At 46.3% G+C, this 24,468-nt stretch overlaps 1 protein-coding gene across 1 annotated transcript in view; it reads right to left on the bottom strand.

Moving 5' to 3' along the window:
* Positions 1-621: 621 nt before the first annotated feature.
* The window catches only part of MSRA (methionine sulfoxide reductase A), a 446,149-nt gene continuing 422,302 nt past the window's right edge, over positions 622-24,468 (bottom strand). Inside the window, exon 6 of the mRNA XM_065401724.1 lies at positions 622-805. Coding sequence (XP_065257796.1) covers positions 641-805 — 165 coding nt within the window. The 3' untranslated portion in view covers positions 622-640. The remainder of the gene's footprint in view (positions 806-24,468) is intronic.

Raw genomic sequence — 24,468 nt, 5'->3', positions numbered from 1 at the left:
CCACAGTCTTACCTTGGTCTCCCTTCCCCATGCTAACCACCCACTATACTACAATTAAACTCCGCTAGCTCACTAACCCCCCCCCCCCCCGCTATAATGGTGTGACCCAAAAATCTTACAATACACATAGAAGCTTGAACTTGGACAAGATATGACAGACAGACACAAAACAGTCCTTAAGGATGCTAGCGCCCTCTTAGGCCAGGTCGTTACAATACTTTTGTGTAACATACATTTGTATAATGACTCTTTTTAAATGAAATATTTAATTTCACTGAACCAGAATATAACTGTCAACAAAGATACATCAAGTTCTTTATTAATATGCCTAGTAAGGAATCTATTTGTCAGAAAACATTTCCTGAATCTTTTCGTTGTCTGTATTGTTACAGACATACTTGCTGACAGGTATTTTGAAATAAATTACCAAAGTAATTGGAACTGGCGTGATTATATTGTGTTCTTTTGACAACTAAAATATGCAGAATTTTGCAGAATTGTAAAATACTGTGCAAAGAATTTTTAATTTTTTGGCAAAGAACTCCCCCGGGAGTAATCATCCAACAACAGATCAAGTTGCTTTACTTTATGTTTCTGGCAAAAACATAATACAATGTTGGTGCAGTAGTGTGCGCATGGATTATTTTTTAATACTAACTGGACAGGATACCCCAGTGCCCCCAAGTCCACAATAGCCATTGGGGTTCTTGCTTAGATACTGTTGATGGTAATCTTCAGCGTAATAGAACTCCGGAGCCTCACGGATTTCTGTTGTGATTGTGCCAAAACCGCTCTCCGTCAATACCTGTCAAGACATGGTACAGAATTCCATTAGAGGTTTGTTTGCGTCTGTGTGAGAAATAAACCAACATTAGGAAATCTTATTCAAGAGATGCCCTAGACGTTTACAGTCACTTGTACAACAGTTACAGAACAGCCTTGATTTTACCATGTAGATTAGAAAGACATCCCGCTTCATCTGTGCTTTTATATTATTTGGGCAGCAGACACTTCGGGTATCAGTCTGTACATTGAGCAGTGTGCGTGTTTTATCTTACTTCTAACTGGTTACATTTTGAATGGGATGTTCCGGTTCATTAATCTTTTTTTGCGGGGGAGGCGCGCCTCTGATTCTTAGGGTGTGCCTATGCTGCAATTACACACCCACAGCTGGTCCATGTCAGCTGAGTCATGGGGCTTGGGCTATGGGGCTGTTTAATTGTGGTGTAGCTGTTCGGGCTCAGGCTGGAGCCTGGGCTGTGGGACCCTCCCCTACACCGATTAATATGCCACATATTAGTGTGCTTTAGAAATCACATCCCCCTAGGCACATTGTTGCGCCACGTAGAGACGCCCGTGAGCTCTGATTAGTTCTATTGACAATGGATTCCTTAAGGTCGAGCTACAGTCCTGGGGTGAAATCCTGGCTGGAAGTCTGCTCGGGCAGCCTGAACCCAACTAGAGCACAGCTAATCTGAACCCGACCCGAGCCCTAGCATGTCAGGTTGTTTTCAGACCTGACCCAAACCGGATACTTGAAGTTAGATCGCTTTGGGTTTGGGTTGGGTTGCCAAGGTCTAGCCACCATTTTCTTTACTTTGTTTCCTCCACAGAGCTGCTGAGGCTAATTGTCGCCCAGCCCTGCCCAACCTTGAGCCGGCCGTTCCCTGGTCCAGCCAGCACCCGTGCACCAGTTCCCCTGGACCGCTCCTCCTGAACCTGCGTCAGCACCACCGACAGAGCCTTGATCCCTGGGCTCTGCGTGGTGGAGGATTCCTGCTCCCCATGTCGACGATCCATCTCTGGCCGCCTCCTGCCAGTGGAGTTGTTGCAGCGATGGCTCCTGCTGGCCACCCCGCCACGCTGCATGTGCTATGGAGTGAGAGGCGCTGTGACTCGTCGGCACACTCCTTCTGCAGCACACACAGTGCACTCTAGTGGCAGCAGCTGGTAGGAGTAGCCCACAGTCACTGCTGTGCCCAGCTGATCAGAGACTACCTGATCCTGAGAGTGCCAGGACCCTTGGTCTCCCTTCCCCAAACCTGTAGTCAGGTCCTAACCCTAACCCTAGCCTCACTGAAGTCAAGAAGAATTTTGCTACTGACTTCAATGAGACCTGGATTTCACCTCTGGTGTCTTAACATTCCATTTGTCCTGCTGAAAAGGAGCATCTCTATAAGAATGTACAGTCATTCAAATCAATTCACTCCACAAGGGCTGAAAGTCCTTGCAAGAAAGGAGGAATTTTAGGGTTGCAGTACAGTAGGATAGCACTGATTTGCAAGAAACTGACAAAAATGTGTCGATTTCAAAGCATTTTACAAAAGGTAACCAAGCATCATTATCCCTATTTTACAGCAGGGGAACCTGAGGCTCAAAAACAGCCTGGCACTGTTTTGTAAAAAAAGTGGTCACTGATTTGGAGTGTCTTAATTCGCAGGTGCCAAACTTGACAGCTAGAGTCCACACGCAGTCAACAGGAGCAATGGGCACTCAGCACCTCAGTGAATGAACTGCGCCTTTCAGGATTGAGCCTCTAAGCCTGAGCCAAAGAAGTCACTGTTCTCTATTGATATAAAAACCTGAAGGTGACTGAAGATAAATTTGGAAACCTCTTAAAGGTGGAAATACCTGCAGGTGTGGCACTATTCTGGATAACACCTATAACTTACAGGTATTATTCGCTGGCGAATAAAATGGCCATCGAGACAATTACTTTGACTAATGTGGAAAATACAGAGATGGACCCCAGAGATTTGAAGACCAAACTCTAAAACAAGTTAAGAGCCACATTTGGGTTCCATTCACAGAGCCTCTGGAGTTTCTGCCCCCAAGGCACATAATTCCATTAGGATCAGAAAGATATTTCAAGGCAAATTCCAGCTCATTTCCAAAGTGTGTACATCTGGATGAGAAGATTTGCCAAAGCCCAGGCCAATGGCAATGACACATAGTTTGCAGATCAGGGAGGTGGGTGTATGGGTGGATATCTTAAATTAGACTTGGAATTCTTCAGGACTGAGCCCCCAAATGAATGTGAAATCCCTCAAAGGCTCCTAAAAGCTGGACGTTTTTCTTTTTAATATTAAGCTGCCATGAAGTTTTAACTATCACATTTTTCTTTTCTAAGCAAATTGACAAGTGCTGACACTTTGGACCCAATTCTCCTCTGATTCAGGGCTTTATTGTATGCTCACTGAAGTCAACAGCAAAGCTCCCATTGACTTTAATAGTGTAGGATAAGGATCTTAAACTGGCGTAGTACAGGAGTAACTCTGGGGAGGCAAATGGAGTTACACCAGTATAAAACAAGTGTGACAGCAGAATCAAGCCCTGGAAGAATGTATGGCCAAAATTTGTATATGCCTGGGTATATTACTATTTGACTCATTTTACAGACTGGTAAGATGAGACACAGAATCAGGTTAGACATAGTAACCTGCCTGAGATCCCACAGGAAGTCAGTGGCAGACCTGGCACTAGAACTCAGGAATCCCAATTCCCAATCCTAAAATCTAAATACAGCGGAATTAGGAGGATCCTGGGGGATAATCCTAACTAACCCGCTGACTCAATGTGAGGTCCTGGGCAAGTCCCTTCATTGCCTTTTGCTTCAGTCAATGTATGTTGGAACACTGGAGGGCTAAAAGGCAGGTTCTCACTGGGAACTGGATGTTGCATCTGAATTGTGCTTTCCTAGGCAAGAACTTTTCAAACACTGAAAATGGGGACTCTCTGGGGAAGCAAAAAACCGAATCTGTCAGAATTGTGAGTGAACTGTAGAGCAAGCTGAATGTATATTTCCCCACAGAGCCTGCAATGAGTAACTCACAGAGTCTGCATCCCATAGCCGAGGAATCAAGCACAATGCACTTTAGAAAGCATTATTTTGTTTAGTTTCTTGCACTGAGGTGTTCCGAAGAAGAACTTTTAAAACTGTCTCCACTCCAGAAAGCCTGGCACAAACATTGATCATCATCATGATTATTAATTCATCTAGCACTATAAATGTACGTGGTACTGCATCACTCCCTGTCTCAGTCAATGGATATACCAGAACTGTATGTAACTATTCTTGTAGCAGATTTCTATCTGGGACGTTTCCATCAATCGCCTGATTTTGTCCATTAGAAAAATCCATCCTGTTCAATATCCTACCACAAGAGGGCATGAGCATCATTTTTCCTTTTTAAAATTACTAACAGGCTATTAAAAGTGGAATAATGCGGAAACGGAGGATCATCCATTACATGGCAACTTTGGTCATTAGTGAAAGATACCAGCAGTGTCGTCAGAAATATGAGACGTTTTAGATTTCTACACCCTGCCAAACTTTACCTTAAATGGTTTGCTTTCAAACTGTGCAAACATTTCCCTAAGACGTACACTGTTGGTACAGAAACAGCAACGTCACAAGGAAAGATGTGTGGGCTCCAGATCTTTAGCTGGTGTAAATCAGTGGAGTTCCACCAACTTCAGTGCACCCAATACAGCTATAGTCCGACCAAGATTCTGCTCTAACAGGCTCCCAGAGGGACACTGTGGCCAAAAGGGGTAATGAGATCCTTGAATGCGGTAACAGGGAAATATCAAGTAGGAGTAGAGAGGTTAAAGCACCTCTGTATTTGGCACTGATATGACTGCTATTGGAACACTGTGTCCAGTTCTGGTGGCCACAATTAAAGAAGGATGTTGAAAAACTGGAGAGGGTTCAGAGAAGAACCATGAGAATGATTAGAGGATTGGAAAACATGCCTTAGAGTGAAAGACGCAAGGAGCTCAATCTATTTAGCTTGTCAAAGAGAAAGTTAATGGGTGACTTGCACACAGTCTATAAGTACTTACATGGGGAATAGAAATTTGATAATACACGTCTCTTCTATCTAGCTGACAAAGATGTAAAAAGACTTTCTGGCTGGAAGTGAAGCTGGACAAGTTTAGACTAGAAATGAAGGTACACATTTTGACCAGTGGGGGGTAATTATTAACAACTGGAACAACTTACAAAGGACTGTGGTGGACTCTCCATCACCGGACATTTTAAAATCAAGATTTGACTTTTGTCTAAGAGATATGCTCTAGTTCAAACAGAAACTAATTCAAGCAAGTCCTATCGCCTGTGTGTTATGCAGAAGGTCTGACAAGGTGATCACATTGTTTTTTTCCAGCCTTATAATCTATGAATCCATCCATATACCCCAGGGTCACTAGCAGATTCTACTGGAGAGAGGTCCAAACTAAAGCCTGGATCCAAATACCCCTATGCTGGCCAGTGCCACCTCAAAAGTGGGTGATGGTGGCCAGGGAGGGGGCATGGAGGAGCAGCCAAGGGTTGCATTGATTCAGTGCATCTCCTCAGCAGCCTCTGCCAGCCAGGAGACCTCTTATGGAGACCTCTTCAGCTTGATTCTGAGGCAGAGTGATGGCGGAAACACAGCCTGCCTTTCTCCGAAAGCTCTTATATTGCTGCACTCCCTGAGGCCATTCCACACTGCTGTGACAGATTATACGCGTGGTCATCACACTTCCCCACACTTTACTCTTCTAGTGTGAAGACTGCAATAGCTGTGGCAATACTGGTATTTGTTATGAGGCGCTAGAGAAAGGGTCTCATCTGAAGGCCGTGACAAAACCCCAGGTGCCTGTGGTTTCGGTGAACACTTTCCCTTTGTTTTATATTTGCAGTTCCTTTAGATTTTTCTCCTCCTTTTTGTTTATCTTTCCAGGGGCCTACTGCTACTGCTTGTGGAGGAGTTCCTATAATCCCATTTGTATCAAGAACTAAATTCCAACACCACTATGCAATCCTCTGGTAGTGTTGCCACCTATGACTTTTCCAGCTCGCAGGAAATTAAGGGGCATCCATGTAACTTACAGAGCCTACACAAGGACAGCATTGGGTTATGAACTTGCCTCACAACCTGTTGACTTGGCATTGCAATATGGGTGCACAACATAATGGCATGCAAATGACACACCACACCAGAGTGTCCCTCTGGACAAAGATTCAGAAGTAGTGTCCCTGTTAAGAGTCCAGTTATTCTCGGTGGTATGATCAATAGTCCTCATCAGCTTGAATGTACAGCGCACTGACATTGAATGAGCTAAGCCAATCAGAACAGAGGATAGTTCTACAGTCACTCCCAAACAGTAATAACTATATAGTATGCAACATTGCTACACTTTGATTTGCTACTGCCCTCTCAACTGACAATATGCCCACAATTAACATGGTGGCTTCACCTTCTCTCAAGTACATAAAAGGTTGTTACAAGGAGGAGAGAGAAAAATTGTTCTTCTTAACCTCTGAGGATAGGACAAGAAGCAATGGGTTAAATTGCAGCAAGGGAGGTTTAGGTTGGACATTAGGAAAAACTTCCTAACTGTCAGAGTGGTTAAGCACTGGAACAAACTGCCTAGAGAGGTTGTGGAATCTCCATCATTGAAGATTTTTAAGAGCAAGTTAGACAAACATCTGACAGGGATGATCTAGATCAGGGGTCGGCAACGTTTGGCACGCGGCTCGCCAGGGTAAGCACCCTGGCGGGCCGAGCCAGTTTATTTACCTGCTGACACGGCAGGTTCGGCCGATCGCGGCCCCCACTGGCCGCGGTTCGCCGTCCCGGGCCAATGGGGGCAGCGAGAAGCGGCGTGGGCGAGGGATGTGCTGGCCGCGGCTTCCCGCCGCCCCCATTGGCCCAGGACGGCGAACCGCAGCCAGTGGGGGCCGCGATCGGCCGAACCTGCCGCATCAGCAGGTAAATAAACTGGCCCGGCCCGCCAGGGTGCTTACCCCGGCGAGCCGCGTGCCAAACGTTGCCGACCCCTGGTCTAGATAATACTTAGTCCTGCCATGAGTGCAGGGACTGCACTAGATGACGTCTCAAGGTCCCTTCCAGTCCTATGATTCTTGTAGCCAGATGATTTTATTTAGCCAAACAATGTCAAAATATTTAATCGTTTGACATTTCAGCATCAGCACAACAAATTAAAGGTGCTTGTTTATATTTGGACGGGAGTGCTTAATTTTTGGAAAGTTCTTTGAGAAGTTTAGATGAAATACTATGTTTAAGTGAAATGTATTATCACCTCGTACCCTCAAAATAATTTTAAACCATAGAAAGGAATGAGGCGGGATCCTGCCAACATCTGTAATAAGCCTGGTGGCTATATCTTGGTTGAATAAATGGAAGTTTAGAGGTTGAGGCCACTTTAAAAATGTGTCAACAAAAAGCTTTAAAAATGATTCTATTAAAACCTTTTCATTTTCCGAGCGGAGGCATTAATGAAGTCAGCAGAGTATTAATTGGTTTCAAGCATTTTGTGGCTTTTAATAAAAATGGCATCAGTGTGCATATGATTCAGTGCACACATTAAAAGCAGACATACTGCATGTGCTCAGGGCATTGTACGAATCTAACTTGTGTGTTTTGATGAGTTAATCTAAACCATTTCTGATCGAGCAGGCTCCAGGCCTTTGTATTACTGCTGCTGAAAATACTGAGAAATATCTTTACTCAGATAATACCCTGTGCTTCTATAGCACTGTTTATCCTTGATGTAAAACACGAAGGGCTTGTCTACACTTACAGAGCTGCAGCTGCTGTAGTGCTTAGTAAAAACGCTACCTATGCTGATGGGAGAATGTAGGTACTCCACTTCCCCAAGAGGCAGTAGCTAGAAGCCCTTCTGTCAACACAGCGCTGTCTACACCAGGGGTTCGGTTGTATAATGGCAGTGACGTAGTTATACCAACATAAGTTCGCAGTGTAGACCAGGGCTAAGGAATGAAACCTCACAATGCTCCTCTGAGAGTTCTAGCAAACCAGTGGCTGTTTAGGAACTTCAAGGTTAGCACCTTTTTGTACGCCATGGTTACTTAAAACTCCATGTCAACAGCAGAACTCGGGTCTTTCAGTTCCAAAGCACAAGCCCCAGCATGGAGAGCTAAAGGAGAATTGCCATTAGTAGCATAGGGCCTATACAAACCGTTGGGCAGTTCTGATTGTCTTCAGTAAGAGAGTTCACATACACGCTGGCCACCTGATCACAGCTCCCATTTGATACAGATTAATTGACTCTGACAAGGGCATACATTAGTCATTGGTGGAGCTGGGAACAGAACTCAGAAAACCAGACTCCCATTCTCATGCTGTAACCGACAGGCAATGCTCTCCCCCACTTAGAAGCTGAGGAAATTTATGTGATTAACATGAGTCATAAAACATGTACAATTAACAAGCAATGGTTTTATTTCCTCCTTTCAGCAGCTAAGGCATCATTTAGATGTAATACTGCAGTAAGTCAAGGCAATCTGTACTACAGTACATTTGGAACAGTTGCCTATGTGCTGCCTACAACTGGATAGTCTGCTACAGTGATGTAAAGTGTTATACTATTATTCTTGTTACATATCAAGATTCTGACTGCTGGTGTAGGGCCTTGCCTTTTCCATCTTGCTTACTAATGGTAAAATACATTGTTGGCTTTTCCCATGGGGTTATTGTCAGGGATGGAGAGGTTACTCACCTTGTGCTGTAACTGAAAGTTCTTCGAGACGTCTGTCCCTGTGGGTTCTCCACTTCAGGTGCACCTGTGCCCTGTGCCTTTGATTGGAGATTTTTGGTAGCAGTGCTCATTTGGCCTGCAGATGCGCCCTACACATCCTCATGCTCCACATCAAGATTATATGGGGCTGCGTAGGCAGACTGCCCTCAGTTCCTTCTCCACTGCAAAGCCCCACAACAGAGACTCCGAAGCAGAGAGGAAGGAGGGCAGGTGACCATGCACCCAGAGGGACAGACATCTTGAAGAACTCCAGTTACTGCACAAGGTGACTAACCACTGGTTCTTCTTCGAACAGGGTCCCTATGGGTGTTTCATTTCAGGTGACTTCTGAGTAGTACCCTCTAAGGAGACGGCAGTTTTGGCGCAGAGTCCAATACAGAATAGACAACTGCATTGACTACAGCCACATCTGATCTTGCAGCTGGCACCAAGACATAACGATTACAAAAGGTATGCCCCGAGGTCGATGTTGCCACTCTACAGAGGTCTGCAATTGACACATCTGTAAGCCAGGCTATAGAAGAAAAAAGTGCTCTAGTGGAATGTGCTATCACTCTTAAAGGGGGTTGAAGCTGAGTTCACTCCAGCAGATCTTAATACTCCACAGAGATGTACTTTGATAACCTCTGTTTCAAAATAACCGAACCCTTGTTTCTGTCCGTAATGGATTCAAATAGTTTAGGAGATCTTCTAAAAGGTTTGGCCCTGTCTAGGTAAAAAGCTAATGCTCTCCTGACATCGAGGGTATGGAACGTGGCTTTTTGACTAGTGCAATGTGGTTTGGGATGAATGGTTTGATGAATATGAAATTCCAAGGATATCTTCGGTAAAAATCTGGGATGGGTCTGCAGAGAGACTCTCTCTCTCTGGTGAATACAGTAAACGAGGAGTCCGCCATCAAAGCCCCCAGTTCTCCAACCTTTTGGGCAGAAATTATAGCTACCAAGAAGGCTGTCTTCATTTGTAGATCTAACAGAGAACATGTAGCTAGTGGCTCAAAGGGATGCTTCGGAAGGCAATTAAGAACTAGGTTCAGGTCCCAGCTAGGAGCAGGATCTTTGATTTGTGGGTAGAGATTTGACAAATCTCTTAGGAATCTTACCATTGCTGGGTGAGAGGGAAAACCCCCATGTGTGTGCGTGCGAAAGGCTGTTATGGTCACTAACTGAACCCTAACGGAGTTCATAGAAAGACCTGACATAGAGAACAGGCACAGTTGTAGACTCCGGATCAGGCCGAAGGTGATTGAGAGAAGGAACTGAGGGCAGTTTGCCTGTGTGGTCCCCTATAGCCTCAGTGTGGGGCACGAGGATGAGTGGGGTGAATGGACGATTCAAATGGGCACTGCTACCAAAAATCTCCGATCAAAGACGTAGGTGCATCTGAAGTGGAGCATCGACAGGGACGCTACTCGAAGAAGTGGTGTTCACACCTCAACTGCTAGAAGAGGGCCTCACCTTCCCTGATTGAACTAACCTCGTTATCTCCAGATTGATTCTTGCCTGCATATTTATACCTGCCTCTGGAAATTTCCATTACATGCGTCTGACGAAGTGGATATTCACCCACGAAAGCTTATGCTCCAATACATCTGTTAGTCTATAAGGTGCCACAGGATTCTTTGTTGCTTTTTACTCAAAGAAGAACTCTCTGTGATGCTGCAGAAGGGGCCGAAAACCTATTTACTCAGTGAAACCTGCACTCAAAATGATATGGGTGACTTCATCTTGGAAAGTTCTCTGGCCTGTGTTATACAGGAGATCAGACTAGATGTTCCCAATGGTCCCTTCCGGCCTCGGAGTTTATGGATCGATGAAAGGCAGGTCATGCCGTTGACCCTGACACACTTAGAGGGCAGCATGAACCTGCAAATTGAAACACGGAAGTGATGGCCAGCAACTGCAGAATTCTAACCCCAGCTCTCATGCTGAATCACCAGCTGGCTTTGGACAAGTCACTCCAATTCTTTGTCTGTTTACCCTTCTATACAATGGGAATAATAATACTGACCTACCTCACAGGGCTGTTGTGAGGATTAGTTAGCTAATGTTTGCACAGGACTTTGGAGTGCTATATAACTGTTCATCCTTCCAGACAAGCCATACATTCTCCTAGCCTACTTCGCAGTATGCCTCCTGCCAGAGTGGACAGGACAGAAGGGGGCTGGTAATATTTAATTATACTGGGCCAAATCCAGCACAGTTCATACACGTGCACATGTATCTCTGACAGCAGAATTTGGCCTGCTGATTTTATGACTGACTTTGATCCTTGCTGTGACAGACATGGAGCTGATATGTAATAATTTTATGAACACTGTCTATAACATGATCAGCAAGGGAAAATTATGGTATAATGGGCTATTGGAACTCCCTGTATGACTGTACTGCTCCAACTTAATTGGGAGCTGTGGGAAGAGCAAACAGGAAAGTAACACAACAGATCTAGATAAGGACACCCCAGCACCAGGGCCGGTGCTACCATTTAGGCAAACTAGGCGGTTGCCTAGGGCGCCAAGATTTGGGGGCGCCAAAAAGCAGTGCCCCCAATTTTTTTTACAGCGTTCCTAGGCCCCCTCCCCGAGCGTGCGGTCGCCGCTCCACTTCTCCCGCCTCCCAGGCTTGCAGCGCCAATCAGCTGTTTGGCGCCGCAAGCCTGGGAGGGGAGGAGAATTAGAGCAGGGGCGGCGTGCTCGGGGAGGAGGCGGAGCAGAGGTGAGCTGGGGTGGGGAGTTGCTGCACGGCTCCCCGGGGGGGGAGCTCCTGCAGGGGGCGGCGCCTCAGGGCGGGGGGGGGGGGGGGAGCTGCCACGGGGGGGGGTGTGCCTCAGGGCGGAGAGGGGGGCGGGGAGCTGCCGCAGGGCTGAGGGGGGGGCACAAGGTGGAAGTTTCGCCTAGGGCACGAAACTTCCTTGCACCGGCCCTGCCCAGCACACAGGTGAAAGAAGATGGGGCAAGCTGTTAGCTTCAGGGATCCTGTCTCCAGTCTCTAACAAGTTGCAAGCCTTATTTTGCAAAGTGGGGCGCCTGGAGATCAAAACACTACTCAAGTGTTAAAAAAGGCTTTCTCACAGATTACCTCTGGAATTGACCTAGAGGGATCAGAATTGCGCAGTCTGGACATAACGCAGACCAGCTGAGGTAAAAAAGGGGATTGCAACCTAGGGCCCAGTCTGAGAGTAGGAGAATCATGTGATTCCACCCTGTGAGAGAGGTGGTGGCTAGACATTTGAGAGGGGGTGCTCTCGGAGAGATCAGAGGTGCAATTAGTCTGGTAACTGTGACATTTGCTAGTACTGTGTCTCCAAACATACTTCTCCAGGTCTGCCAGCAACAATCCACCCTGCGAGATCAGACTGAACGTACAGAATGTATATACCAGACTGACTGCGCAGCATAGCGCTGGGAGAAAAGCAACCATCATTTGTTCTACCTTGTGCTGCATTACAACGCATGTCCTGCACTGGCTGTGAAGGACAGTCTGCCTGTTGTCAGTGGCACACTGATCCGATAAAAATGCACAGAACAGGGAGCCATATTCTGGTCTCGGTCACATCAATATAATTCTGGAATAACGCCACTGCCTTTTGTGCTGTTCCTGCTGATGTAGACTGGGGCAGAAAAACAGAATCGGACCCAGTCTTTACAGGTTTGACCTCCAGAACAGTTTCCTAAACACTCCATCCTGCCTTCTTCTGGAGGGAAAGTGGATGAACGAGAGGGATGACACTAGGGGGCAGTTAGAAGATATGCAATGATAACATTAGCAAAGATAAAAGATATTTTACTCGACCAGTGTCTGGGAACTAATTAGGTGTTGAAGGAGCCATTGAGAGAGATGGAAATTCTGTTTGTCTAGACAACTTTAACCCAGCCAAACAGCCTTTTACTGTACATCCTGCATGGATAATTTATGATAGCTAAGAAAAGATATGGCCAGTTCTGACTTTTAGCAATCTAAAGCTAAAATCTATTCAGTGGTTTTAAGCAGCAGACTGCTCTTTGCAGATCACTCTTCCATTACACTAATATTCCTGAAATGAAAGGCAGCGAGGTCTAGAGACGAAGAAGCCGGCGGCTGCTAGTTGCTCACGTCTGAGACCTGGCCACTTATTTACTATGGGACCGTAGGTCATTCACATAACAGCTCTGTGAATCAGTTTCTTCATCAGTAAGACGGGGATGATAATATTTACCTCACTCGCAGGGGTGTTGAGAGGATAGATTTATTAATGTTTATAACACACTTACAAGACCTGATTCTGATCTGACGCTAGTTCTACACTCGTGTAGTTTCACTGGGGGCATTGCAAGGCTGGCTCACGTGGTCACAGTGCCACTTGGCTTTGGCGCGCCCTCTCCTCAGTAGATGGAGACAGAATTTAAATTTAAATTGTAAATGGTGGAACTGCCAAAGCTGAGTGGCGCTGTGACCTAGCACGCAGGGTTACAAAGTTTGGAGTGGAGAGTCGGGCCCAGCCCTGTGGGGCAGGAACCTCTGCTGCAGGGTGAGCTCACTCTCCAGCCCCCCTACCCCCCAGCCCTGGGCCTCCCTTTCTCATTGGGGTGGACTCGGTCTCCAGGCCCCCTTCCCACTGGGGCCTCCCTTCCTCATTGGGGTGAGCTCACTCTCCAGCCTTCCTCCCACCCTCCAGGATTCCAGTCAGGCCTCCTCCTCCTCACTGCCTTGGTCCAGTAGGGATGCAACCCCCATGCTCAGGGAGACCCTAAATCTCTGACTACCAGAAATTGGGAGTGGAAGACAAGGGTGGATCGCTACCCAATTGCCCTGTTCTGTACACTCCCCCTGAAGCTGTGGAGACAGGATACTGGGCAAGATGGTGTATGGTCTGACCCAGCCTGGAAGCTCTTATGGTCTTATGAGAGCATCAAGAGAGAATCTCCCGGTTCCCAGTTCCTGTGCCCCTGCCTGCCGGGAGATTCCAGGGGAAGTCCTGCTAAGCCCCTTCAGCACTGGGCTGGAGCATGCTCGATGCCGACAGACTCTAAGGAGAACTGATGGCCAAATCCAGCTTGCTGGAAAATTGGTCTCCCCCCCATCCATGGAATATGTTGACTTTTCCGCAGAATGTGCTGGATTCTAAATGGTGCCTCATGGGCGTTGCTGTTTGGTGCCTTAAGCTCACATTCTCCTCTCTGCGCCAGGCAGTCTAGCCACACTACCCTTCGCATGATGCATCTCTCTCTCCTCTTGGGAGGTGAAGGGAATCCCTGGCCGTGGAGCATCACAGTCGTTGTAGTTTCACCCGCAAATTTTTGTCCTGCCCTAAAGCCAAACACTAATAGGTGCATACTGAGATTTTCGGAGGCTAATAACAAAGGTCAGCAGATTTTCATGGGGATGGCAAAAGGCACATGCCAGGGTGACTCCCCTGCCAAACTTAAAGTCGCTGCTCCAAAGCATGGAGGCACTAGAGCTTCTCATCAAAACAGCTGTACCATTTTTTTTAACGTGGTCAAAACAACATATTTTTCCCTAACCTCACTCTTGGAAATGGCTTAAACCATTTTTTTCTGAAATTGTCCAAGATGGAGAGAGTTTTTCTGATTAAACCCCTATTGTTAGGTGCTGAACATTGTATTCTGAAGAGTCAGCATGGAGGAGGCAGTAATCTGCCATTAGCATGGACTAGTAGTAGATTACTTCCTGCCCCGCCCTCAAGCAAGGAGTAAAACAGGGAAGGAATTGTGACTCTCAGCTATGCGCTGCCCCTATAATACTATAGGGGCAGCGCATAGCTGCCCCTGCTCAAGGACAGATGCAGACCACAATCTAGGTCACTGTATTTCAGATGAGATGTAATACCAAGATCCTCAGCACTTGTTGCCACTAGAAGATCCCACTACATTTGTCACAAGTGTGAAGCTCTAGTGTCAGTTGCAACTCTGCTAAGTACGTACTGCTTAATGAAATTCCCTGTGTAGCTTGAAATTGATACAAAATTTTTCGTCACTTCGTAACCCATTGTGAAGCATTGTTGTGTGCTGCCAAACAGTGGCTGCATTTCACACTAGAGGTGACTGTGTTTCAGTAGTGGGTTAAGTGATTTCTGTACATGTGTCGGGCCAAATTCTGCCTTCATCTACACCCGTTTAAATGCCGTGTAACTCCACTGATGTCTGTGGAATTACACTGGAATTTTACCAGTGTAACTGAGATCAGAATCAGGTTCATCGCTTTAAAGCACTTTGGGATCCTTCATGACAATCGATCATATATTTATATAGTATAGCAAACAGTTATAATTGTTGGAATTATATTTAAAGTAGTAGTGAGGAATTAAAACTTTGCACTCTACCAAGTGTTGAAAAGCCAACAGAAAATGGCTAGACCACTTTTTAAAATCAGAGAACTGAGAGATTCCAGCTACTAAAAGTAGAAATGGCTAGAATAATGTATCCAGTAAGCAGAAAATGTGTTAGACGAGTAAAATTCTACAGTGTTTTGGCTTCTGGCTTCATAAGGTAGTGAGTATAAGATAGTGTGAAATAAAAAGAAGCCTTTGTTGTTTACATCTGAAGTTTAAAAGCGGCACAGTGTGAATAAACAAAGGATGTTCCATGAAACGCTGTGTCAGTGATATACTCTCTCAGTGTGAGTTCCAGAAATTGCATGGTAAAGAGATGCTTTGCTTTCTAGTTTTAGGAAAGAAGAGGCCAAACTTTTAAGCCTGCCCCCCAGAAGCTATCTCATTTACCCAGATCTTCAGGTTTTTGGTACACTTTCAAGTGGTGGAAAACACAAGCGCTCGATAAGACTGGAGAGGTCTGGATTGTTGATGAGTTTACGTTCAGGTTGGTTAAGCTCCTTAGTAATGATAAGCAGTCATAAGGTGGTCTTGGATACCTGAATTAAGACACTGCTATTCCTTACCTTAAACTGTTCAGTTGTACCCTCAGAAACTGGATGACAGAAACCCATCTCTCTCTAATAAAGAGACAGCTGAAACTGAGATTTTTGCAGGAGAACGCAGCATGATAGTGTGTAAAGTGAAAGAACCCAAGACAATGATATCTTAGGCCCATCCAGCAAGGTGCTTAAAACACATGCCTAACTTTAAGCTTTAACTTTAACATGTGAGTAGTCACATAGATTTCAATGGGACTACCCATGTGGTTAAAGCGAGGCATCTGTTAAGGCATCTTCACTCCTAACACAGAACCTTTCATCTCAGAGCCTCTCAAAGCATTTTACAGAGCAGGTACCGAATCCTGATTTCAGCTACACCAGGACAGACACTGTGTAATTGCCAATTAAGGGATCTGTTCTGAATTTACACTGGTGTAGCTGAGATCCAACTCTGTCCCTATGGGACAAATTCATCACTGGCATAAGTGCATCCAATTTCACTGACTTCAGTGGAGTTGTGCACACTTATGTATTTGGATGAATTTGGACCCGTGGAAACAGAGAAGACTTCCCTCACCACTGCAGCCACTTCTGGGGTGGAATGCAACAGCCATTCTGTACTAGCAATGCTACAAAACAGTCTTTATTTATTATTATTTGTACTACAGCAGTACCTACAGACCTCAACACAAATCAGGGCCCCATTGTGCTAGATGCTGTATAAATATAAGTTAAGAGACTATCCCTGCCCTGAAGTGCTAATACTCCAAACAGACAAGACAGACAAAGGGTTAAGGTGGAAGGGATATAACAGGACTCAGAGAGAAGACTGCCACCTACTGAATCCAACACTGCTTCCTGTAGCATCCTGGGTTGTTCTTGGGCAGACTCTTATCCAAATACACCATCGGTTGAAATCTGCTTCACATATGATGAGATCTGAGGAGATCAGGTTATTGGTGTGAAATTAACCCACCTAACATTTGGCAATGTAATGGGAATTTGGTAGCAGAGTTCCTGCCAAACCCTTTCCTTTACCTGTGCCACAGACTGTTACGGACCGTCAGAAGATCACAGCTGTACAACATTTAGGGTACATCTACATGGGGATAAAAGCCCCCCAGCACAACTGCAGCTGGCCTGGGGCAGCTGATTCGGGTTTATGGGGCTCGGGCCGTGGGCCTAAAAACTGCTGCAAAGATGTTTTGGCTCAGGCTGGAGCCTGAGCTTTGGGATCCTCCCACCACACAAGGTCCCAGACCTTGGGCTCCAGCTGAGCCCAAACGTCTACACAACAATTTTTCAGCTCCGGGAGCCCAAGAACCGCAAGCTCATCTTAGCTCACCTGGGCCTGCTGCACATTTTTTATCCTCATATAGACATATCCTTACAGCCAACTCTTACAATCCAGTTTTGCCTGAGTATGCACTGAGGAATAGGGACCTTAGTTTTAATAACCTGGCATTTACAATGTGTGTCAATGCCCTAGACAGCAACTCTCAACCAGGGGTCTGGGACCCCTTGGGGGGGTCGCGAGCAGAGGTCTGGGGGTCCACCAAAATAAAGCAGAGAGCAGGGCCAGAGTTAGACTCACTGAGGCCCAGGGCAGAAAGCCGAAGCCCGATCCCCTCCTCCCCGGGGCTAAAGCCGAAGCCCGAGCAACTTAGCTTTGCAGGGCTCCCTGTGGTGTGGCTCTGGGCAACTGCTCTGCTTGCTACCCCCTAATGCCGGCCCTGGCTTTTAATCTACTGAAAACCAGTTGTTGTGGCGCAGGGGGAGGCTCAGAAGGAAAAAGGTTGAGAACCTCTGCCCTAGACAATCTAAAATGTTTGACTTGTTTTTTTCAAAATCGAATGTCCACTTGCTTTGAGTGCTCTAGTAAAGCTGGTGGCCTCTGGAGCCCGGAGCCCAAAAGGTCAATGATATTTCTGGAATTCTTCAAGACAACTGAGTTGCACTATGAATGGTGTCCTCAAAAGCACAATTATTAACTGTTCACTTTGCAAATTCAGTTCATTTCAACAACGCGAGCTGCAGCTGCTTCTCCCCCCTTCTCCCCACACCCAGTTTTTTTCCTTCCAAAACAATTTTGAAAACTGGTTCCTTGTAGAAATCTTTTACCAGAAGAGGGGAAAAAATCCATACAGCAATAATGCCAGCTTCAGAAACATAGTTATTTGTTCATAGCATCTTCCAGCTGCCAAAAATGCAGGGAAGAGCTTACAGTACCATGCGGGGAGGATTGCAAATAAAAATAGAGTAGGGAAATAGTGGAAGTCCTATAGACTCAGCTCCTAGGTGTTGAACTAGGACCCTTACTTTAGCAATGCTCAAATGGTTTCTGTACAGTGCCTTCATCAGGACGACAAAGGTGTATACAACTCTTTATGCTACAACCATACTCTCTTGTACTATTCATATATTTCTTTCACAAGCTATCCCCGTGTTTATCTAGGATGTTCATAAGACACCAGCCACCACAGAACCTAGATGCAAAATGCTCTCACTACTTCAGTTAGTAAATCCCACTACAAGCACATTCCATATCATTAGTTTCAACTCTTTGAGGGAAGGCAGAGAATAGTGTTCAGCTGTCGACAAGTTAATTTCGTAGTAATCTTTGAGAATACAAGGCCATTTTAAATTTTAGGAGTCAAATTCCACTCTCACAGTATAAATCCGCTGGCATCAGTAGAGTTACACTGGGTTTATGCTGGTGTACATGAGAGCCGAATTTGGCCCTTAGCAAAACAAAAAGGCAAATTGAATGTGGTTGGCCTAGATGCCAGGCAGAGAAAGAAAAGAAAGTGTAGGGAATGCACTTCATATTTTAGAAAGAACCTGGCATTTGCAACATATCTTCTTCCTGCCAGCTATGGAGCAGCAGTGACTTGGCAACATTTAGAGAGCCAGATGTCATCCTCATCTGGTTGTCTTGGCTCCGGTGGTTTGTTTGAAATGAACAGCAAAACAGAGTGAGTGTGGGGTCTTCCTGGTGCTACTCACATGACAAGAAATAGCGCTAGCAAAGATCTTTGGGTCAATGCCTTAATCTCCTGAACCTTGCATCAGTGTGCATTGTTTTGTCAAAGTTTATGAAACTCACCAGGCAAAGCCCACAAGATGAAATCAAGGTTACCAGGAGAAGAGTTTAAAAAGGAAATAAGGATTTGTTTGACAGCTGTCTCTCTTCAGGTGATGAGTATGGAATAAGATAATCCCTAGCACATTCCACTGCAGGGGCTTTGAACGCAGTTAGCTCTTTGGAATGCTGAATAAATGTCTTGGTTGCAATTGTATTTGTAATTTATTTGGTCAATCATGTTGCTACTTCTTGCTTCCACTGTTTCATTAACTAAGTGTCATGCTATATGAAAGTGATGGCAAGGAGAAAAGCATTGAGTCAAACATTACACCAGCAGATCTCAAAATTGCCTTGCAGAATGGTGCTATGTTTCTAGTGTAAAGCTACTGAAAGTTATTAAGGATGCACAGGTAAATATGGAGCTGTGCAGTCAAGCATAATGCATTCCTACAACCGGATGTTCCTTCAGATGCAGTAAAGGAGTTGAATTCATGAGCAAGTGTTTGCCAGGTTTTTGATGTGGCAGCGAAGTCACAAACGCCTTTAGACCCAGGGAACAACAACAACAACAAAATCATTCTGTTTAGGACCCCGTGTGACTGACCTTATATCAGAAGTAGAATTACTTTGTAACCAAAACCCGATAGCGTGTGTGTATGTTTGTATACACGTCAATATGTGTGATAAGAAGGCTGCTTTGTGGAGGAACCTGCCAACAAACCCATTTTTGTCACCATCTGCTATGAAGAGAGCAAGCACCTGTTAGGAGCAGCTGCTGAATGCAGAATGTAGGTAAGAGAAAAATCAGTTTCGTTCGCGAGTTGGCCTGCTGCAGGTAGCACATGGCTCACACCAACAGGAATGCCAACTGTTCCTTTTTAAGCTTGTCCTAATTAGGAAATGGATAGTGTTATGAAATCTCAAAACTGTTCATTTAGGTTATTACAGGAAGTTTAGAGAGAAACGATGGTGCCCCCCCGCCTCCCCCTTCACACACGTCCCCAGCGTCAGGTTCAATTGTCACTTTTTTAAAGCAAAAGTGCGGGGAAAGCTAACGGAGCATTCCAACCTCTTTCACTGCACCTCTCCCCAGCACAGCAGAATTCATCAGTGCTGTCCCTCCGAGGAAGAGCAGTGTAAACAACCCCCTCTCTAGCCTTTCACTTACGAAACAACTGTTTCTATTTTGCAGCTTCTATAGGTTCTGTTCACTATGGCTTATCTGTGGATCCTACTGGGGAAAACAAACACACAACTAGTTCTGAATAGAGTGTGCGTGTTCGTTATCACCACTGCCATGTGCACCAAGACAAAAATGCCAGCTCCATGCTGTGCACTCATTTCCCCAAGGGAAGAGGTGGATTCGGGGAGGGGGGCATTTAAAAACTGGGCTGGATAAAAGCAGTAAAGAATATATTGTCCTGCTATTACAGCATCGCATAGACACAGAATGAGAGGGGAAACAGAGAAGTGAAGAGATTTGCCCAAGCTCACACAGTAGGTCAAGTATCAGAGGGGTAGCCGTGTTAGTCTGAATCTGTAAAAAGCAACAGAGGGTCCTGTGGCACCTTTAAGACTAAAAGAAGTATTGGGAGCATAAGCTTTCGTGGGTAAGAACCTCACTTCTTGCATCTGAAGAAGTGAGGTTCTTACCCACGAAAGCTTATGCTCCCAATACTTCTGTTAGTCTTAAAGGTGCCACAGGACCCTCTGTTGCTTTTTACAGTAGGTCAGAGGCTGTGAGGAAGAGAACCCAGATTTCCTAAATCCCAGTCCAATACCCAATGCATTAGACCATGCTGCCTTTCTAAGCATGCCCTCTGTTACAGAACAGAATTGAGGTCAAAGCAAGATTGTTCAGGTTCTTGTATCAGGTCCACCACACCGGTTTCTCAATCTCTAATGGGACAGTGGACTAGTTGCTCTACTAGTTTTTTCCCACCTCTGTCTCCTTGAATCTTGTGTCCATGGAGAGTTCTCACGTGGTTTTTTCCAGCTGCATAATGTAGTATTTGTGCTCCCCCAGCCATCCCTATCGTCTCACATGTCACACCTGGCATAACTGAGATAAAGTTACCTTCTTCCAAGTATTTAGGCAACTGTTTGTCCTCTGAGTTGGAGCCTTTTTAGATTATGGGAATCTGGGATTTTAAAATTGACAAACACACAATTGTTTCTCATAATCACCTTTACAACACAATACCTGACAATGGGAGACTCTATGCCAGGAATCAGTGATTCTGACAAAGATTGGGGCGGTCATGGTGGATAATCAGCTGAATATGAGCTCCCAGTGCAACACTGGGGCCAAAAGTGATTCTTAGATGCATAAATAGGGGGATCTCGAGTTGGAGCAGAGAGGTTATTTACCTCTGTACTTGGCCCTGGTGCAACTGCTGTTGGAATACTGTGTCCCGTTCTGGTGTCCACAATTCAAGAAGGATGTTGAGAAATTGAAGAGGGCTCAGAGAAGAGCCACTAGAATTATTAAGGGATTAGAAAACCTGCCCTATAGTGATGGGCTCTGGGAGCTTAATCTATTTAGCTTATCAAAGAAAAGTTTAAGGGGTGATTAATCAGTTTGTAAGGACCTACATGGGGAACACATATTTGCTAACAGGCTCTTCAATCTAGCAGAGAAAGACGTAAATGATCCAATGGCTGGATGTTGAAGCTAGGCAAATTTTTAACCGTGAGAGTAATTAACCATTGGAACAATTTACCAAGGGCCATGGTAGATTCTACATCACTGGCAATTTTAAAATCAAGATTGGATGTTTTTCTACAAGATCTGCTCTAAGAATTGTTTTGGGGAAGTTCTCTGTCCTGTGTTATATAGGGGTCAGACTAGATGATACAACAGTCCCCCCTGGCCTTGGAATATATGAATTAATTGTTTGGGGAAGGCAGAGCAACGTTACAAGGAGCTTCCTTCTCACTTTTGTAACAAGCTGGCATCTGATGCTATGTAAGAGCAGCGGGTGAACTGAAATTATTTTCCTTTGTGCCGGAATGATTTGTTACAGGAACAGCAAGGCTGATACTCAATCCTTTTCATTAAATGTGTGTGGGGGGGTTACTTTTGGCCCAGGCTTCTCCCACTGCTCCAGTTTCTCTTTCTCCTCCCTTCCCTGCTTCCTCTTGTTCTTCTGTGGTCTCCATTTTTGATTCCTTCCCAACCCCCTCTCCTCCTTTTGCTCATCTATACCCCCTCCCACTCCTCTATTGCTCTCCTGTCTAATGAAGGCAAGGACAGGATGATTCGGATCACACCGAGTACTTTTACAATAGCACACAGTTCAGATATGCCTTTCAGACTGGCGTTTTTCTTAAAGTTTAGGATAAAATTGGTGTAAGTGCAATAGCATGCTCCAGGTGAACATGCATCGGGAAATATGCACACATTCCTGTTGTGTTAGACTCGAGGCATACACCCAAAGCCAACTGAGGTGTTTTAGCAGAAACAACAAGTAGTCCTTCTGGCACCTTAGGCTTTGTCTTCACTACCCGCCGATCCGGCGGGTAGCAATCGGTTTTTCGGGGATCGACTTACCGCGTCTAGTGAAGACGCGATAAAATCGATCCCTGATCGCTCTGCCGTCGACTCCGGAAATCCACCTCGGCAGGAGGCGGCAGCGGAGTCGGCGGCAGCGGTCGACTTTCCCGCGTCCTCACCGCTAGGTAAGCCGACCTAAAATACGCAACTTCAGCTACGGTATTCACGTAGCTGAAGTTGCGTATCTTAGGTCGGACCCCCGCTGCAGTGTAGACCTAGCCTTAGAGACTAACACATTTATTTGGGCATAAGCTTTCGTGGGCTAGAACCCACTTCATCAGATGCATGGAGTGGAACATACAGGAGCAGGTATAAATACATGAAAAGATGGGAGTTGCCTTACCAAGTGTGAATAGCAATGCCCTAGTGCCCCTCTGCCATAGGGTGACCAGATGACAGAAGTGAAATATCGGGACGCGGGGGCGGAGCAAAAAAAACAACAAGCCCCTCCCCCGTGTGCGCCTGGACCCCGCCCCCGCACCCAGCGCCAGAGGGTGCGCTCAGGCCACGTCCCCCAGCCCCCTCCCTCCACCCGCTCTCGGCCAACTGCCACTCGTCCCCTCCCGCTCCACTCGGAACGCACCAACGCTGCAGATGGGGGTGGGGAGCCGATGGCCAAACACACGCCTCCCCTCACACCCCGCACTGGGGCTGGGCCGGCACGCGTGGGAGAACCCGCCCGACGGGACGCCGGGCTACTGGCCCTTTAAAGGGACGGAGAAGCGTCTGGTTCGCGGCCGGATCGCGGTGCCCACAGGTGCAGCCCCATGGCCCTGCCCCAAGAGCACTGCCTCCACCCCGGCCTCCCCATGGGTCTCCCGTCCCTGCAGCATCATCACCCCACCCCGCACGGGCTACCCAGAGCGGCATCGGACCCCACCCCCCCATCCTCCCTCCCAGAGCCTGCCTGGCACAGCCCCCCACCGCAGTGCTAGCCTCAGGATCCAGCAGGCAGGTCCCGTCCGGGGACCCCAGCGCCCCGCACCCACTTACTGCTGCACTCTGGGTCGGTGCAGCGCTTGCGCTCGGTGAAGCAGCGGTCCAGGTGCTTGGCGGCCAAGCAGAGGGGCCACTGTGCGGGCAGGAGCAGGGCAACTAGGGCGAGGAGCAGGAGGGAGAAGCGCGGCCGTGCTGCAGCCATGTTCGCAGGGCTGGCGGCGGGGGGAGAAGGGAGCGTCCCTCTGGCTCCTGTCCACATAGCTCGCGCACGGGTCAGGTTGAGGGGGGCAGGGGCGGGGGGGGGCTCCCTGCCGGCGCCTACAAGCCCCGCCCCTGCCTCTGTGCGTGCCTGGGGAGTGGGGCTGCATGGAGTTCACCATTTTGTTACTAATAATGAAGTCAAAGCAGGGGTTGTGGAGCGATTTAACAGAACTTTAAAAACTAGAATGTGGAGATATTTTACAGCCCATAAAATCTTTCGCTACATTGATGTCTTACATGACTTTATAAAGAGTTACAACCAGAGCTTTCACAAAACTATATGTACCAGACCCATTGATGTTAACCCTTCAAATTCTCTGAAGGTATGGAAAACGGTTTATAGAGATGGTTTTAAAATAAAACCGGTTGTTGCCCCTTTTAGAAAAGGTGACCACGTGAGATTATCTAAAACAAAAGGCGCTTTTGAAAAAGGTTATGAATAGACATTTACTGCGCTGCCCCAGGGCCCGGAAGAAGAGGTGAGCGGTGCTGGCAGTGTCCTGATATCGGGACAAAGTGCGTCCCGACCGATGTAAGGTCGGGACATGGGACAAGTCCCCTAAAATCGGGACTGTCCCGATAAAATCGGGACATCTGGTCACCCTCTACTCTGCCATGAACATTGGCCAAACCGGACAATCTCTACGCAAAAGAATAAATAGACACAAATCTGACATCAGGAATTATAACATTCAAAAACCAGTAGGAGAACACTTCAACCTCCCTGGTCACTGAATAACAGACCAAAAAGTGGCAATTCTTCAACAACAAAAAACTTCAAAAACAGACTCCAACGTGAAACTGCAGAACTGGAATTAATTTGCAAACTGGACACCATCAAATTAGACCTGAATAAAGACTGGGAGTGATTGGGTCATTACAAAACCTAAACCTAATTTCCCCCATACTAATTTCCCCCTACTGTTACTCACACCTTCTTGTCAACTGTTTGAAATGGGCCACTCTCATTACCACTATAAAAGTTATTTTTCCTCCCTTGGTATCCTGCTGTTAATTGAATTGTCTCGTTAGACTGACTTCACACTTGGTAAGGCAACTCCCATCTCTTCATGTATTTATACCTGCTCCTGTATGTTCCACTCCATGCATCTGATGAAGTGGGTTCTACCCCACGAAAGCTTATGCCCAAATAAATGTTGTTAGTTGCTAAGGTGCCACAAGGACTCCTC

This window comes from Emys orbicularis, chromosome 3, assembly GCF_028017835.1.
Source record: "Emys orbicularis isolate rEmyOrb1 chromosome 3, rEmyOrb1.hap1, whole genome shotgun sequence".
NCBI lineage: Eukaryota > Metazoa > Chordata > Testudines > Emydidae > Emys > Emys orbicularis.
Note: the sequence above shows the minus strand (reverse complement) of the source record. Positions and strands in the feature narration are given on the sequence as shown.